The sequence below is a fragment of the Toxorhynchites rutilus genome, chromosome 2, assembly GCF_029784135.1.
Source record: "Toxorhynchites rutilus septentrionalis strain SRP chromosome 2, ASM2978413v1, whole genome shotgun sequence".
NCBI lineage: Eukaryota > Metazoa > Arthropoda > Insecta > Diptera > Culicidae > Toxorhynchites > Toxorhynchites rutilus.
In genome coordinates, this window is record NC_073745.1 from 263,253,485 (window position 1) to 263,270,623 (window position 17,139).

The window sequence follows — 17,139 nt, forward strand, 5'->3', positions numbered from 1 at the left end:
CATACGCGAGCGTATCATGAGCAAATTCAAAACACATGCGAATTGGGGATCTTTTGGAAGTGTATTCTTACTCATACTTTAGTCGTTGAGACTGAAAAAATGTTCCAGGGCATAAAAATAGCGAGGAAAGAATTGCGATCTTACCTTGTAGCAACGCCACGTGAAGTCACATGTTTAAACTTATTGTAATCAGTAAATTCAAAAAACCAAGGTGATTGAGGAGACCAAAGCAGACCATCTAACAAGTTGATTATTTTAACCATTTTAAAAACACTAAAAATGTTGTGCAAATCTGTGTTTGCACCTCATTCCTAGTTTTTTTTGATTATCTGCGATTTTTATAATCAACGATGACTTTGTTCCCGAACCTCATTGATAATTGAGGATCTACTATGTATGTTTTGCATAACGGGCGAGGGATGAGGGAGGGAGATGAAAGAAGTGAATGGCAGCCATTTGTGGCTTTGTTCCACCTTCACCTTAAATCATTCATTGCAATAATTTTCTATACATATCTTTCGATAGCAAATATACGGTACTAACAAGTTCTTCCGCACAGTAACTCGATGTTAATAATTCCTTAATATTTTCCTTCGTTGAGGCATTTTGATAGAATGTAATACTTTTCCTTTTACTATTTTCGACAGCGGAGGCAGTGTTCCGAGCTCTGCAATACAATTTTCTTAACCAATGTTGCTAAAACTTACATTATAGACCCATTGAACGTAAAAATAATGATTGTATTAATATCAACACAATTTAATTTTACTGATTTTCATGGTATGAAACGCTATGACTAAGGAATATCATTTTATCGAGCGGCTTCTATAGCTATTTCGATGATGTTGTCTGGCATCAGCGTCGAAAAAATAACGATACTCTCACCAATACCTACAAAACCATTGCGGAAAATTGAAGAATGAAAATTTAACTTTCAGAGCACTAGCTCGAGTTTTCCGACGTTTTTCATTATACATTGCGACGACAGATGAAAATTTAATACCTTGTGAGTACGATTAGAGTTTGGTTGATATTACTTGATGGGAAGTGTGCGAAAATTGTCATTTTCTACACACTGTTTCGCAAAATTATTGATGTTTTTGCATATCGGCGAGGAGGGGGGAGATGAAAGAAGTGAGTGACTGTGACTAGCAAAAAATTTTCAATGTTCAATTAACCATAACTCTTCCGAAAAAATATAATTATCTAGATGCAACTGGTTACATTTGACAGGGAAATTTATCTAGTTTTATTCACCTGTGATTGCCTCTGGGGTGACCAGCGAACATCAGAGATGTTCTGGATTTTTAGGGGGTATGAAGAAAAAACAACTTTCCCATCACTCGATTTTGTCCCAACATGAAATTTCATCTATATTTTTAATGTCTCAAGAGCAAAAACGAATTACGAATTTATTGCTGGCCGGGCAGTCAAGATCCGTTAAGAAACATACGGGATAAAAGGCCTTTTTACACAATTCGGGTTATGAATATCGCTATCTCTCACAAATCTTCTAAGCAGTTTGATTTGCTTTGCTTGTTATATCCCTTATATATTGTTTCGTAGAAGATTTAAAAATGTTTCAAAACATTGCGATATCACGCTCATCGTCATTTCCATTTTTTTATGCAAGAGGAGGAATTTGGTATCAACTCCACACTAACACGATTCAATGGGTTTACAATATTGGCAACATTTCTGGAACTGATTTCACGGAAATGCTAGCTTTGTCCTTTGTAGACACAGTAGATATGGAGGGATGTTTAGTACACTGGTCCCACATTTAATAATCCGAAAATTCGTTCTCAGGGTAATTTTAAGGTGAATATTAAACAGGCTGACGCGATACGCTTTGTGGTAACAACGCGTAAAGCAAACCGTTTTTGGTTTATTTGAAAGGTTTATGTGAAAATCCCCTTTATTCTGCGCGGCGAATGAGGTGAGATGGCTCAAGTCACTGCATTCCCGTAGGCGAATGGCGTGACTATAGTTTGTCACTAAGTGAGATTTGAAGTCGTGTCCTCATATGTTATCGATTCGGGTATGAAAAATAAGCGGAAAAGTAATGTAGCTTCCACAATGAAGCGAGAAACTTTACTATCTCACGCCACTCGCCGCGTGGAATAAGGGGGAATATGTCTTCACGATATTCTTCATGAAAAAAAAATAAATTATCAATTTATCTGGAAAATAATGTTTCATATGAATCTTATCATAAAATAGAGTGTTTTGGATTCAGAGATGACTAAAAGACTTGGTAGCTCAGTGGCCGCACCGTGGAATCGATTTTATAGTGCTGAAAACTTGCCGCTCTGCAGCAATAGATATGTTACGCGAAAAAGCGTCGAAATGGAGCAAATTTCAGCATTTATATGAATATTGAACGACGTATACCGCACCACATCCGAGAGCCGGCAGAGGATTACTTCCACCCTACCGAACCGGCTCTCAAATGTTATTTAGCGCCACTTCAGTACCGAGCAAGCTTCAAAATGACGGTCTGGTAGTGATAAAATATTAGTTACCAGCTTGTGTTATACTAAAGAAAAAGGATGAGATTTCATGCATGAAGTCTTTTGTTCGTGTTTCATAAAGCGTTTGTGTGCCCTTCTCCGACTTTTGCTACTACCAAGAGTGATGTGTAACTATTCGTTAGCCTTTTGTTTCGTTTGCTTATGTTTCAACTTATAGTCGAATAACTCGTATTGCCAAATCGCATTCATTTTTTTCTCTGAACTGTGAACTAACAAATTAACCAGGATACGCTTCAAATGACAACCGACTGATAGAATCTGAATCGGCATTATGAATCGCAGAAAATTGGTATCTCAACGTTGTTATTTGCTGTTAATGAATTAAATTTGAGTGGGTGTGTTTTTTCTTTCTTAATGGTTGTTCACCATAATAATCAGTTTTCATTATCGAACAGGTATTCGACAAGAGCGACCACCACACTTACGACCAGAAACCGTACATCCTGCGATGCGAGAACGTGGCAGGGCAATTCCTAATGCTGGATCGGTTCACAGCGAGCGGCCGCAATCGGCGCCAAGGATTGTTGAGGGCAGGGTAAGTAATGCTTTTTTTCTGTCGAAATTTATGCCACTGCAGAGATGGAATCGGGATTACGTTATCCTTCATCATCAAGTAGTGACATCACTTGATTATGCATTGCATTATTCATTATCCTTCATCATCAGGTAGAGGTTCTCAAGAGAATCTTTATTGTATTTATTTAATATATATGTATTTTTCACTAATATTTCGGAGCACCTCTATATTTGGAAACTATTTTTTTTGAATATTGACTATATTTGAAACATTTTCCTGAACTAACGAGTTATTTTTTGCTGTTCGATTTTTTCAACGCCCTTTTTTGACAGATAACGCGTGTGCCATGTTTCTGAATTAATGGACACATAGTGGGGAGAATATGGACAAGTTTGTAATATACGAAGTGTAGGAGTTTATCGCTCGTGAGAGGAATTATTTCATTCAACCAAGGTCTAAACTCATCACGATTGTCCGTTAAATGATGAAATAGTCGACTTAATCCTCCTAGAAGTGATATATATGATTTCAGCAGTATAAACGGACAGACCTTCAACTATTTTGATTTTGGATCCAGTCAGCTTCTAGACAGGTCATCTTTCGCGATTTAATTTTTGTTTATAGACGCATTCCTTAGGATTAGAATAAACCGATTTTTCACAGTACATCTCACTCCCACTAGGAACTGTCCGTTTTACCCCATCAATACAATTATTTCAATAATTAAAATTTTCCACTTGAAAATGAATTTACTTTTCGGTGTATACCTAACATCGCATCTCTGTTAACTTTCATACCGAAATATAACCATCAGCGAATTGAATTTTGAAATTTATCCACTCAACATTCTTAATAACGAAGCTGCAAGAATTACGTATGGTTTAAAAATTATAGAATAGAAAGTAGAAGGGGTTCTCGTTAATAGAAATTTGAAATTGATAATGGAACTATACAAATCAACTATCTGTCCATATTACCCCCACTGTCCGTTACACCCACACCTCCTCTATAACTATATAGCTGTTTATTAGCTCATAAAAATCGAAAAAATTGAGATATCAAAAACGGCTATGTAACGCTTTAGATGATGCATTTTTCGTGCTGATAAAAAATTTCCGCCAAATCGATCGAGCCGATCCTGAGATATCGATACCCAGTTGAAAAAACATGGTTTTGAGAAAAACGCATTTGAAAATTCGCACAGCAATCCTATGTCCCTTGGGGTGGCTTCATATCTTTGGCTGTAACTTTCAAATGAAATCAAATATCGAACAATCCTTTCGGGGCAACATTTCTGAGAGTATAAGCTTCCCAAAAATGAAAAAAAAACAAAAATTCGATTCTTTCGATTTTGCTGACCCCCTTAAGAAAATAAATGGCAAGAATTGATTTTGAATCCTCAATAATAAATTTAATATTTTTTTTTACATTAAAACATTAAATTAAATTTCAAAACCAAACGCTTAAAAAATCACTCTTCCGTACCAATTTTTTTCGGTTTATTTAGGTGCCACCAATCAAAAAATCTCAGCACTTGATACTTTATGACGACCCTTTTTCGTAGAAAGTATTTCGTTACTTTACGAACTGTAAACCTTTAACACATTGTTAAGTCCATTAGGATTGTAAATCTCAGTCCATCATATCTCTTGCATTACCGGCGATAGTGAATGGAACAAAAAACTGATAAGTGATGCTGCACGCTGTTGTGTCGTTACATTTTTTTTTCGCGCATTAATGAGTGTCGACCACGAGTTGCCACAACAACAGAAAGTCGACGAGAAAACGAGACAGCGTTGAAGTGCGAATATTTGCTCGCTCGCAAAAATGAAACTGAGCGAACTTCGTCTATTTTAAAAAATGAGCAAATTTGATTCCGTGCCAAATATTTATGGAGGAATAAGACTCGTTTGCGAAGACGCAACAATTCGCCGCTGTCGTCGCGAGAAATTGCGTTTGCTATATAGGGGAGCTGGGGGTAAAACGGACATGTTAAGAAGAACTTCAATTATATCTTTGGAAACTCATGTTTCCCAAAACTTTGATGCAGTTTCTTGCAATTCAATATACTGTTTTTCTACCTAATTGACCAAATATTTTACAGAAAAGTGTTTTCCAATGTTTTTTACTGAAATCAAAACAGACCGAACAGTACAACATTTTTTTCGATGTGGGTAATATGGGCATATAGTGGGGGTAATATGGACAGATGGTTGATTTGTATAGTTACATTTTGAATTTCAGATTTCTCTTAATGAGAATACCTTCTACATGTTATTTTATCCGTATTACCCGCGGTTCCCCTACTGACTTGGAGCCATTTCAGCGCGAGGCAGCGGTTTTGGTGGAAAGTGTTTTTCTTTGCGGTCTGTGTCAGGATGCCACTTTTTGGCGAGCGAAGAGGAAACATAACGGTGTGTCCGACGGCGTTTTCCTTCTTGGTGCCATGTCATATACCACTGGTGGTTCCTCATTTGAGATTTTTCGGAGTCTAAATATAACTGCATATTATTCGAAAATATGCAGTTAAAACGTTGCGTAACATTTTCGTTATAGATCATCTATGGCTGGAATGTGCACACTGATTGGAGGGAGCTGTAACGACTGCACAGTGCAAGTTGTACAACTTGCAATTAAAGGTTTAATTAACCACCCCAATTAGTAGCATCAACGTAATGTGGATTACACACCGTTAGCAGTTTAACCTTTTCTCCCTTTCGTTTGAGGATCGGTTTTGATTCGAAGACCATCTGTCGTTTCTGTTACATTTAAGCCATTTTTCGGCGAGGCGCCCGAATCATAGACGACATGGGAAACGTATCGCGACTTTGTTGGCGTATGTCTATTTTCAAACGGGTAGCGTCTGACTAAAATATCTTTTCGTCGCGCTCGCATTATACATACTCACTGGTGTCTGTTTTCAGCGTTGAATGACGTTAAACGTTATTACTTTTCGAAAATTGAAGAGTTGGGGCGTTAGATACGTTGATACGTGACCTTGAGAACAGAAAATCAAGATTTTTACGACTGTGGTCATAGTGGGTGGATTTTCAGAAGCGACATGAGTAGCAGGTGGGAGACAGGAATGACGATTTCTTCAAGTTCACGAGTCTGAACATGAGAAAAGTAGAGAATATTTAAACGATGATTTATTTTTTACATGAAATGAAAAGTTACGGCTCTGATATGGAGGATGGAGTATCAAATCGTAGTCTTTGAATACGTATACCTACGGAATTCACACAACTTCGCTTTCGATCATGCAAAAAGGACATATTAATTTCGTAATAACTTGCCATCATCGTCTTCAAAGAAAGAGTAAATAGTGTTGTGTTTAAAATTCTTAAACCTGAATAGGGTAAATGATCTTGGTTTGTCCAGTCGAAAATATGATCATGGTTTGCCCACTTTTTTTAATGCTCTAATTCAGCGCTCCTGTGTCAAATAAGGCCTTCGAATGTTTCGAAACATATAAATGAAATTGTCTTTTACATGATTTATAGTAGTTTGATAGTATATTTTTACTAAATCACATGTTTTAAAGGATTATAAAATACACCTTCTATTTGTGTCAATGCGCCCCTCATTCGAGCTAACTTTTAATCGATCACCAGATGATTATTTGGCACGTATTCAGACCTTTTCTGGATTACAACACTTATAAATATTGTAAACATCATGCTTGCTCACCATTTGTATCGGATTTACATAGCTAAACCATTAAATTAACGCATTTTGATGAACTCAATTCTGATCATGAGTTGTCCAATTCAATAATGTTGTTTTGTCCACATGATTTCTATGGCAACCGCTTGGCGCGCTGCAGTTTGTTTATGTTTGTTTATGGTGTGCTTCGCGCATAGCAGAAGTATGGTTTTTCTGTGTTGATTGTGTTGAGGTGAACACTTCTAAAATGCCCAAGAAAAGGCAATATTCTGAAGAAAGCCTAAATTATGAATGAATCAATATGATGACAGTAAACTCAAGCAATGATAAATGCAACATCTAATTGTGAATTCGAATGTTTTCATTCAAAAATGGAGATTTCTAAAACCAGACAAACCATGATAATTTTTTTGGGCAAACCATGATCAGAGGTGATCAAACCATGATCATAATTCTTCTTTAAGGAAAATCGTTAAAAAACATAAAAATTTGAATAATTTCAACACCTTATGGTAGTATTAGCAACTAGAGACTTGGGGCTTTTCAACAAACCCAAACTGGTATCGATTATGTGTGATTTTCATGAAGAAAAATCGATTTGCATTTACTAGTTGCGTAAAAACACCCCAAATTGGACCAACCAAGATCATTTACCATATGAATGTTGTAATATCATCAATACGTTGAACCCCAGATTGTTATTGCTGCGCTTTCCATTTAGTCCACATCAAGAGTATTTGAACAATATCAGTGTCGGTCCCCGCTCCCAAAAAAAATTGTATAAAAAAATAGTGAGAAATTCGACTAGAATGTAGTCACATATCGTAAAACATCCGAAAACAAACCATGTTATTTTTTATTTTCTTATTTAGTAACTGGCAGTCCCAGTGAATAACGTTTTTCTAAAGAAAAGCTCAATGTCGGCCCCTAAGAACACGGACCTCAATCAGTTATCTCTTAGCTTAAAATACACTAGACGTATTTCTCTCTCTGACAAGCACTGACAAGCTGCGACGAATGAGACAAACCACACACACCGGTCCAGCTATGGTGTGTTGGAGAGGTAGGGGACGTCGGGGTAAGACCTTAAGCATGGAGTACAATCAAACATAATGTATACAACATTGAATCATTTCATTTTGTTGGCATCGATCTTTAGGATGTTTCTACAATAACGTTGATTTTTAGGGAGCTTCCTATTAATTTCATAATTGTTGCCACAGATGCAACGCCTGAAACCCTACCTACCGATAATAAAAATTCTATCAGGCAGTAGGCAGTAAATACGCGACCGTAACCATGACCATGGTTTCCCGTGTAATCATGGAATATGTTAATTTTTACTAACAGCTCAGAAAGGAATAAACCATTGAATCGAGTGGAGGTATTTCTGGCAAAGAAATTAGAACGTAGAGAAATACTGAAAGCACTGTTGAAATGTGAGTTATTATCTATTCAAATTGAAATTTCATAAATGATTGTATCTACAAACTTGCAGCTTAAAGCAATACATTGCCGTTAACATTAATTGAAAATTCGTATAAATAAATTGCTATAAAGAGACAGTGCGATGTTTTGTTTTATTTCCAACAATAATGATATATGCTGTATTTCTATGATATTCTTTATGGCACTAAATTTCTAGTAAGCAAAATAATAAATCGGTGCTCTTCGCCATCTAGAAAGTTTTTTTTTGTTATTTATCATGACGTTTCACCTATACTCACGCTAAAATGGGCATACATAATTGAGGGTAATGCGATACACTAAAATGATTGATTATAGTTGTTTAATAGTTGATTGTCACAATACTCTTTCGCACTGGCAAGCTGCTGGTCTCTAATGGAATGTGAATGAGACAAACCACATACAGCGGTCCGGCTATGGTGCGGATCAAAGTCGCTGCGGTGGCTCGATCGAAAGCCGCGCCTGTTTTTTGAGAGTAATTGTGAATACTAGCATCAGCTCTACCAGACGAGCCCAATGTTTTTGTTTTCATGTGTTATCAAACGTGGATTGTTCACAGTGTTGTGATTTTTTTTTTCAAAATTAATGAACAAAGTATACTGCCTCTAATGAAACAAAATAATTCATAAAACGAGAATGTTGACGTTTGGATCAAGTTGTTCCTCGCGATTCCTAAATTCCAAAAATATATTTGTGATGCGTGTAATTGTATAATAATAACATCTAGTGAAACCATCGAAAGACCGCTGTATGTGTTTTACATCAAGCCTTCGCTGCGGATCGCCATTGCGACAACCATGCGGGAGAACCGCCCAATGTGTTTTCACGCTAAGACCGGATGGCATTTTGACGTAGAACTACGTCTTTCATGAAGGGTGCCAAATCAGAAAACAGGTCACGTTTTTATGAAATAAAGTTAACGTTAATAACTATTTTTGTCGTGAACGGATTCTGGCGATTGACATACAAAACGAATCGGAAATTCCCTAAGATTTGTTTGATATGCTATACATTACAATCCCATAGTCTGTATATGGTTTAAATTGATGAAAATTGGAAGCATTCTCATTTCCTCATACATTTCCTTTGTCCATTTATGTGCTTTCCCGAACAGAGCTGTCAATAACGAGCAACTTATCGACGAGCAACGAAGGGGGAATTGTAAGATGTAAAGTCTCCGTGAACAAAGGAAAAGAAGAAGAACGAAGGGGAATATTTGTCTAGAGTATAAACAGTGAATCTTGCTGAGGCAAACTTCATTCTTCGTGAGGAGACCGCCGTAATGGGGGGACCGTAATGGGGTCGGAGGAGTAATAGCAGGAAAGAGTAGAGTTTTTCAAGGGTCTTTTTGAAGGCTAGAGACGAATGAACTGAAGAAGTTTAAGGTCTCTTTAATTCATCATGAAATGGAAGGGAAGACAAACTTTCAGTATCGTTCTAGATAAGAAACAATGAACATCGCTTGTTTTTCCCTGTTTTGCGCCATCACATGTCTTCGTTTCGAACTGAGCTGTGCACGTGACCAAATTACTCATTCGCTGATGTCTCTGGCATCGCAATCATTGCATAAAACTGACGCCATTGCATTAATGTTTTGAGCTACACAATTGTGTGGGGAATCATCAAGCTATGCTATTGTTAGCTCACCAAGAAAATAAATGTTCTGGAGTTTTGTCAGTGATTTGGTTTCGTTTGCCAGTAGCAAAACTTTCTTCACTAAGGATGACAGCTGCGCTTATCTCGAGCATATATTGTTCTGCGAGCACAACAATAGGAAATATTCAGAAGATCGGAAAATAAGTTCCACATAAGGAAAACGGAAAAATTACATTCGTTATGCAGGGCAGGTACACGAGAAATTTATTTCTCCATTGGATTGCGACGGGCGATTGAAAGTGGGTTTATCTCGAGAATCAAAGATCTTGGGTGAAGTGCCCACCCACATTTTTTATTTCTTTTGTTTGTTTTGGTTGAAATAAAAAGTAAAATCTCATTTATCATGTTCTTTTTGAATTTCATTCATGTTGTACTCACGCTCCAGGGTTTCAAAACAATTGTTTTTAATTATTAGACCGGTTTTATCGACCCTAGCGTTGAAGATGGGCCACAGGTTTTCAATAGGCTTAAGATACGGGCATTGTGGGGCAAATCAGAGGGATTTTTACAACCGGAAGAATGACTCTGTTACCTTGGCCGTGTGCTTCGGATCGTTATCCTGCTAAAAAACGAAGCACTCTTCAAGGCAAGTCTTGATGAGGAAGACCTCGAAATTTTCACGCAGGATGTTGCGGTCTGACTCTGCCGTCAATCTTCACCATGGTGAGGTGACGAAAATTACTAGAGACTATGAAAGTACTGACCAAGCTAAACCAAAAAATGTGAATGAATAAGTTATGATGACGGAACGCCAGTGTTAGAAATGATTTGCGATAATTCTTTCTGAAAATTTTCTGAAAGAATAAAATTCAGAATAGCAAGAACAAACCAGTTAAGGGGGTATTCTAGTCTATGAATCCGAACAAAATACCACTAGAATACTCTCTTAAGGCTGTTAAAGGCCAAACAGAAGTATTATTTGAAGCATATCGCCGATATTTGTGAAAATATAATGTATTATTTTTTCTATTACATGGAAATGGTTTTATATTTTCACATAAAAATTATTTTCGAATCAACAAATAATAACCGCTGGCGCAAAATCGGGAGAATAAACAGATTTGTGCACTTAGTGAAGATTTGTTTCGCTTAACTTTGTTGTAAATGGTCCATCTTTATTTATCTGTCATGATTTGCTTCAGAAACTATGTGTTTTCGTCCAGCCACTTGTTGGCGATGGTTATGCGATCCATTGAATGTTTTTCAGTCAAATTAGGTGGAACCGTTGCGATTTATTTCACTGAGCTTCACTAGATACTCATAAACGGTGGCTAACCCACGTGTCGTGTACCGAGGATTATTCCTGATCGGTGTCACGATTTGGTTATCATCAGCGACAGTCGCAATTTCCCGGACAACCCAATAGTATACAAAACAAAATATAAACCGCGAAATATCAACACGGGGGTATCATGCAGATAGTTCCCATCGAGGGAGCAATGTTCGCATCTTTTCCACACGCATCGTTTGCGCTTGACTGTGACCTTCGCGCGTATAGCAGCACAGTAATTCAAGTTCATCATGTTCACAGGATTATGCACAGTCAAAGAGCACGTTGAGCCTACTCACCCACTGCAATGTGCCGGTTAAAATGACCCATCCACGTTGGCGAACATATCAGACAGACATCTTTCAAGGTATCAAGAAAAATGCTCTTAAAATTAGCTTCTCACGTCACAACTCTATCGGTACGTGTCGCGTTTTTTTTGTTAAGTGGTCCGGGATCGGGTGGAGGGAAAGCGGTACGACTGTTTTCCACTTTTTTTATGGTGGTTATGCCGACGAAATCTCCGATACACCACTGTGTGTACGACGAGGCGAAAGTTCGGTTCGAATGGGTCCGAAAATGAAAGGAAAAATGAATCAGAGAAAAATGGATTGGACATTACATCATCAAATGGTTTTTACTAGTTTCTTTTTGACATCGTTAAAATGATAAAATAACATGAAAATTATAGCAGCTGAAAATCTAAAAGGGCCGTTTATATAGAGTTGAGTTGGCTTCATTTAAGAGGGAACATATTATTACACCCAGGTTTTTTTTACGCGGGGGACGTACCTCGTAAAAAAAACCGCGTTAATTGGAAAATCCGCGTAAAAAAAACTCGTAAAAAAAACCACGCAAAAAAAAAACACCGCGTTAAAAAAACCTGGGTGTATATAACTTATCCCTCATCTTCTTCAATCATCGTGAAAAACTTGATACAATCAGAACATTGCGTGTAATTTGCTCTTCAAATTCATTTCATTAGTTCGTCAAAATATACCTTTCCTTATTTTTTGTACCTATTCAGTTGAGATTTCGATGCCCAACGAAAGTTCTCTCGAGTCGATTAGGAATCGAATCCAAAACTCTAACAAGTTTTGATTGCCGCTGACGTTGTTAAGCACTCGAAAGTGGCAACCTTTACCGGCACAAATATTGTAAATACGTGAAAGGTTGATTTGGTAACTATGTTATTCAATCATCGATCGCTTATGTCAAATGTATAAAGACGCAATAGTAATAGCAATTTACGATGAACGGTCCAACGGACACAACCACTGGACCATGTGTTTTTCGGCTTCTGCCATCATTAACACCGGCAAACCTCTGCAAGGTGGAAATTGAAGATTATAGCTACCATAAGTTTCCGTCAGATGAGTCGTCAGCAAGCAATGATCCGATAGAAATCATTTTTTTTCGGCAGTAAATGCTTATTCATATTTCCATTATGGCAATCCAATTAATATTCAACTTCTTGTGGTGTTGAGTGTAATTACCACTTTCTTGAGATCAACCGAAATTTCCGATCTGCGCATGCCCACTGTAAACGAGAGAACAAGAAAATATTATCTTCATTGATTGTTAGCATTTGTGGTGCGTTTAGTGGTGGAGTTTCGATAATAGAACAGATATCCGATTTTTGACCGGATCCTGAACGATTCTGGAGAAACAAGTGTTGTGTTGCTTTTAAAGTTCATCCACTTTATGACCCATTCGTACAACCTGAATGAAAACTGTTTAAAAGAAAAGAAACCAGCAAGACAAAACGAAGTCTTCCAGACAACTGAAATCGTCGAAAGGCGGACGCAATCATCCGCGGTATGCGGAGAAATGGAAAAATTGGCAATCGGTGCTGCACGCTAAATTTTGCCTTCGCTGATCTTTGTACACCGGTGTTTTACAATTGCATGGTTTCCTCATTTTATGTACAGCTGACGGTTTGCTTTTTCGTTTGTTTTTCAACATGCATTTGGTGGTGTGATGATTTTTTTTGAAGTTGTTTCGTCGTTCCATAGCCGAATCGCTGACAATCGAAGTGAAAAAAATGCAGGTACTTTAGCACAGAGAAAATTGGTTTGAAAGTATTGGTCAGCTGTCTTTGAACATTTTCGAGTTTTATACCACTTTGACTCCATTCAATCTCTAGTGTTGTGGCTTTAGTTTTCCCCGTGGGAACGCCGGTTAGATAGATTTTTAGATTTTATTTGATCAGTAATGTTCATTGTCTTGGAATAAATGAACATGTACGAACTGCTGTATTTTTTGTATAGAGCAGTGTTCGCGAGAGGTTCTAATTTTTCACTTTAATTGGAGAAGAAAGTGCAACCCATCGAGTGTTTGTTGAGTGTTGACAATCAACAAAGAAAATCAAAGAAAGAGCTCTTGAGACATTACTCGAGTAACAACAAAGTCAAACACTAGAAAATTAGGGAAAATGGGGGAAATTTGGACCACCTAAGCAAATCGACTAATATTTCCAAACCGATACGGTCTAAATAAAAAATGTCACATTGTATATTGAGCTACACTTGTTTTCTCTCAATCAATAATGTTTAATCATTATATCAAGATTCAAATTACCAAATATATCATAAAATAAAAAAGATGATTTTTGGACATTAAAATTTGATGCAGGGTAATTTGGACCGTCTGTGGGGTGATTTGGTCCAGTGTGTGTTTCATCGATAAAAACATACTTATGTTTATGTAAAGTAATACAACATAATATTACAATCAGTAACAATGTTCTGGAATCGATACCAGGTGTCTTGGCCAGATTCCAGACCAGAAAAATTGGATTGAGACCATCTCGAATTCTGCATGGATCTTTTGACTGTTGTTCGAGTATTTTCAAACACTTTCGATGCTAGGTCAAAGAAAATCCGTTCTTGATGGCCTGTGTTGCTTTTTCAAGCTCATCCTTCTTCCAACGTTGTCTGTCCATCCTGTTTTAGTAATTCGGTGGAATCTGGAATCAAATAGACCAAAGAAAAGTCTCAAACCTGTAGGACCAATTCACCCCACAGAAACGTGTCCATGTCACCCCACACAACATGTAAAAATTAAAATGCAATTAATTTCATTTATTGTTATGAAACTTACAGTTTCGCTGCATCAAATTATTCCTCTCCTGTAGACAAACAGAACTTTACTGCACAATACACGAAAAGTTTGTTTAATCAGCGGGAAAAACCTCAAAACCACGATCGGAAAATTCACATTTTTTTGACAATGAAGTGCTTGTTGTGTTTATGCTACCGTTTCCTTCCACCTGTCGAATTTTTTTACGTTAGTGACATACGGTTCAACAATAATAAAAAATCCAAGTTGAGCCGTACGTTTGAGGTAAAGGGGTGGTCTAAATCACCCCGTATGTCCAACTCACCCCGTGTTACCCTACTTATAAGGTAACTTCTGCACAACTGAGAGATCTGGGAATGATTCAAAAACTAAGCAATTGAAACAGAAGGATCAAACGGAGCCTTGGGGTATTTAGGTGATTTTTCACTTGTAGATAGTTGGTCTAATTGCAAAAAAACATTGTATGCGTTGGAATGAGACTACCTCAGAAGGGGGAACAAAAAAAAATAAGCCTGAACATTCATGGTTCGATAACTGGTGGGAAAAAAAACTCTCGGCCTAATTACAAGTATACACATGATAGAGTTGTTCTTATTCGTAATGATTCTCGATCTTATGTAACAAAGGTCGTTAAAAATAATCTGAAATCCACAAATCTACTAATTCAATGATTCATTTCTCAGGATAAAGCAATTCGCTTGATATTGACATGTGATCACCAAATTCACAAGTATTTATACTTAAATGCCTATAATTGATGTCGCTTGAAATGTTGCATACTAACGTTAATATTTATGATGACCCAGCTATATCCAAAACGCAATAACGTCTCGTTATGGTAACTAGAAGTAAGAGTAACAAGTAGACCAACATTGAAAAGTTCAATGCATCGGAAACTAAGAAGCAGCTTGGACTCTCGATTCATGGAAAGAATCCTCTCGCCACGATTTCAACAACGATGAACTGGTCGGTGTTAAGTCAGACCGGACCATGTGACATTTTTATGATTTCGAGAAAAACGAGCTTGAAGTTCAGTGCTCTGCAATTTTCAAAGCATTTAATTTTTTGTGCAATATTGTTCTCAGAAATGTTAGCTACTCTCTGGCAATACGTTGATGTATGACAATTGTAAGAAGTATCATTCCAAAAAAGGCACTTATTTGGCTCCCTATACGTACATGGTTCACTCTGACTGAACCAAATGTTGCACTTTTTAAAATTTGGTTCACTGTATGAGTTGAAAGAAAATGCACAGAACGGGAATTCAAATGATAATTCAAACAAAGACGCCAGCAAAAAGCAGTAAAGAAAGAAAATTGAAAATAAAATTAGAAATTATAAATTGGAGAGTTAGCTACGAAAATTGTGGTGAATCATCAATATAAGTCCTTTTGAAGATAAGATCAAGGGAGGAGGAGAATATACGAGAACCAAATTAGGAAAAAGAGTTAAAATTCTTCACGCGAAGAAACAAAAAGAGGGATATTGAAAAAATGCCAAATTTGTTTCGACCAATTTTTGACCGGTGTGTCCATCGTAGTGCTGCCTCCACCTTTCGATCGCCTCGCGTTCGTTCGTCAAGATGCCTCCTTCCTTGTTCCTGCACATTTCGGTCCGCGGCACGAATCTATTGTGCTTGGAGTTTAGTTTCTTGAAGAACTTCCGCTATTCTCGAGAACGATAAAGCAGCTCCATCTCCTCAAACTCATTCTCTGCCAGGCGGCGCTTTTCCCGAAAAAGATGTATTTGCTGTCTTCGCATCAGTCTGTATCGTTCCATGTTGTTTATACCTGATGACGGTCTCTGCTGTGCTGCTTATTGCTATTTTCAATCTTCCACATGTAGTTCATCTATCTACGCTACGCAGTTTTTTTTTTCTTCCCTTCGCTCACTCCCATCTCGAAGAAACTATGTTATGAGGTTCAAGACGCTGCGCGTATATTACAGCAACGTTCGGTTACTGCAGTCGTCGTAAGTGTTTTGGGCAGCGATCATAATCACGCTCTAGCTGCCCGTACAATTCTTCTTCATCGTCATCGGTGGTGCCTAGAGTGTGTGAACGTTGACGATGCTGATGTTGAAGAAGTGACCTCGCATCCTCAATCTGCACATTTTTTGTTGATCGAAGTTATTTTACTCCGCTTATCTTCCAGTTAAACGTAGTCCTACGTCAAAAATATGTCAGAAACCGGTTTTTACAAAACCCTAATTCAGGATGGTGCAACCTGTTAGTTGAATCGCATAAATTTCCGCTGGAATATGTAGAAATCGAGCTAGTGAAACATAAAGAGTCTGCAATGAGAAAATCCGCAAAGAATTTTGGACTATTTAGAGGTGGTAGAAGAGCTGTTATCACGGATTGCCTAATATCTAAAATGAAAACGGTTTACACGGATATATTTAGATTTATTCTTGCAGCGTATCAATGATTACTTGCTCAAAAGCGATATAACAATTAAAAAAATTTCAAACCATTGTACTGGGGGCCTTCGTAGCCACTTGGTTACGCGTTCGCTTACCAAGCGATCGATCGTGAGTTCAAACTCAGGGCCCTCAAATTGACCATCTTTGTGTTGTTATAGAATAACTACGTCCACGCAACCATCATCAGCGATGGAAATCGATCCACGGTCGAAATAAGATCGATTCATCCATACAACTGCTCTGCTCTGCAAGAAACATCGGGCTGCTGTTCTATAAATAACTCAACAATGATCAATATCAACTGTCTCCGCTGTCCGGTCTGCTGAACAATGTATGAACAGAAAGAATACCCTTACGTCTAAATGGCTACTACTGTGTAATTTACCATAATGTAATGGAACAGAATAAACACAACGCCTAAATGGCTACTACTAACGACTGTTTGTTAATTTACAATTTATAGAAACATAAACATATGTACATGTACACGATTAAAACCCGGCTCTGTTACAGCTAAAAATGCTAAT

General features: G+C 37.5%; 1 protein-coding gene across 19 annotated transcripts in view; it reads left to right on the forward strand.

The window, feature by feature from the left end:
- LOC129771617 (titin-like) overlaps nt 1-17,139 on the forward strand; it is a 76,817-nt gene that overhangs the window by 10,229 nt on the left and 49,449 nt on the right. For all 19 annotated transcript variants that reach the window (XM_055775433.1, XM_055775428.1, XM_055775426.1 and 16 more), the window contains one exon: nt 2,930-3,069. In XM_055775433.1, the coding sequence (XP_055631408.1) occupies nt 2,930-3,069 (140 nt within the window). The remainder of the gene's footprint in view (nt 1-2,929; nt 3,070-17,139) is intronic.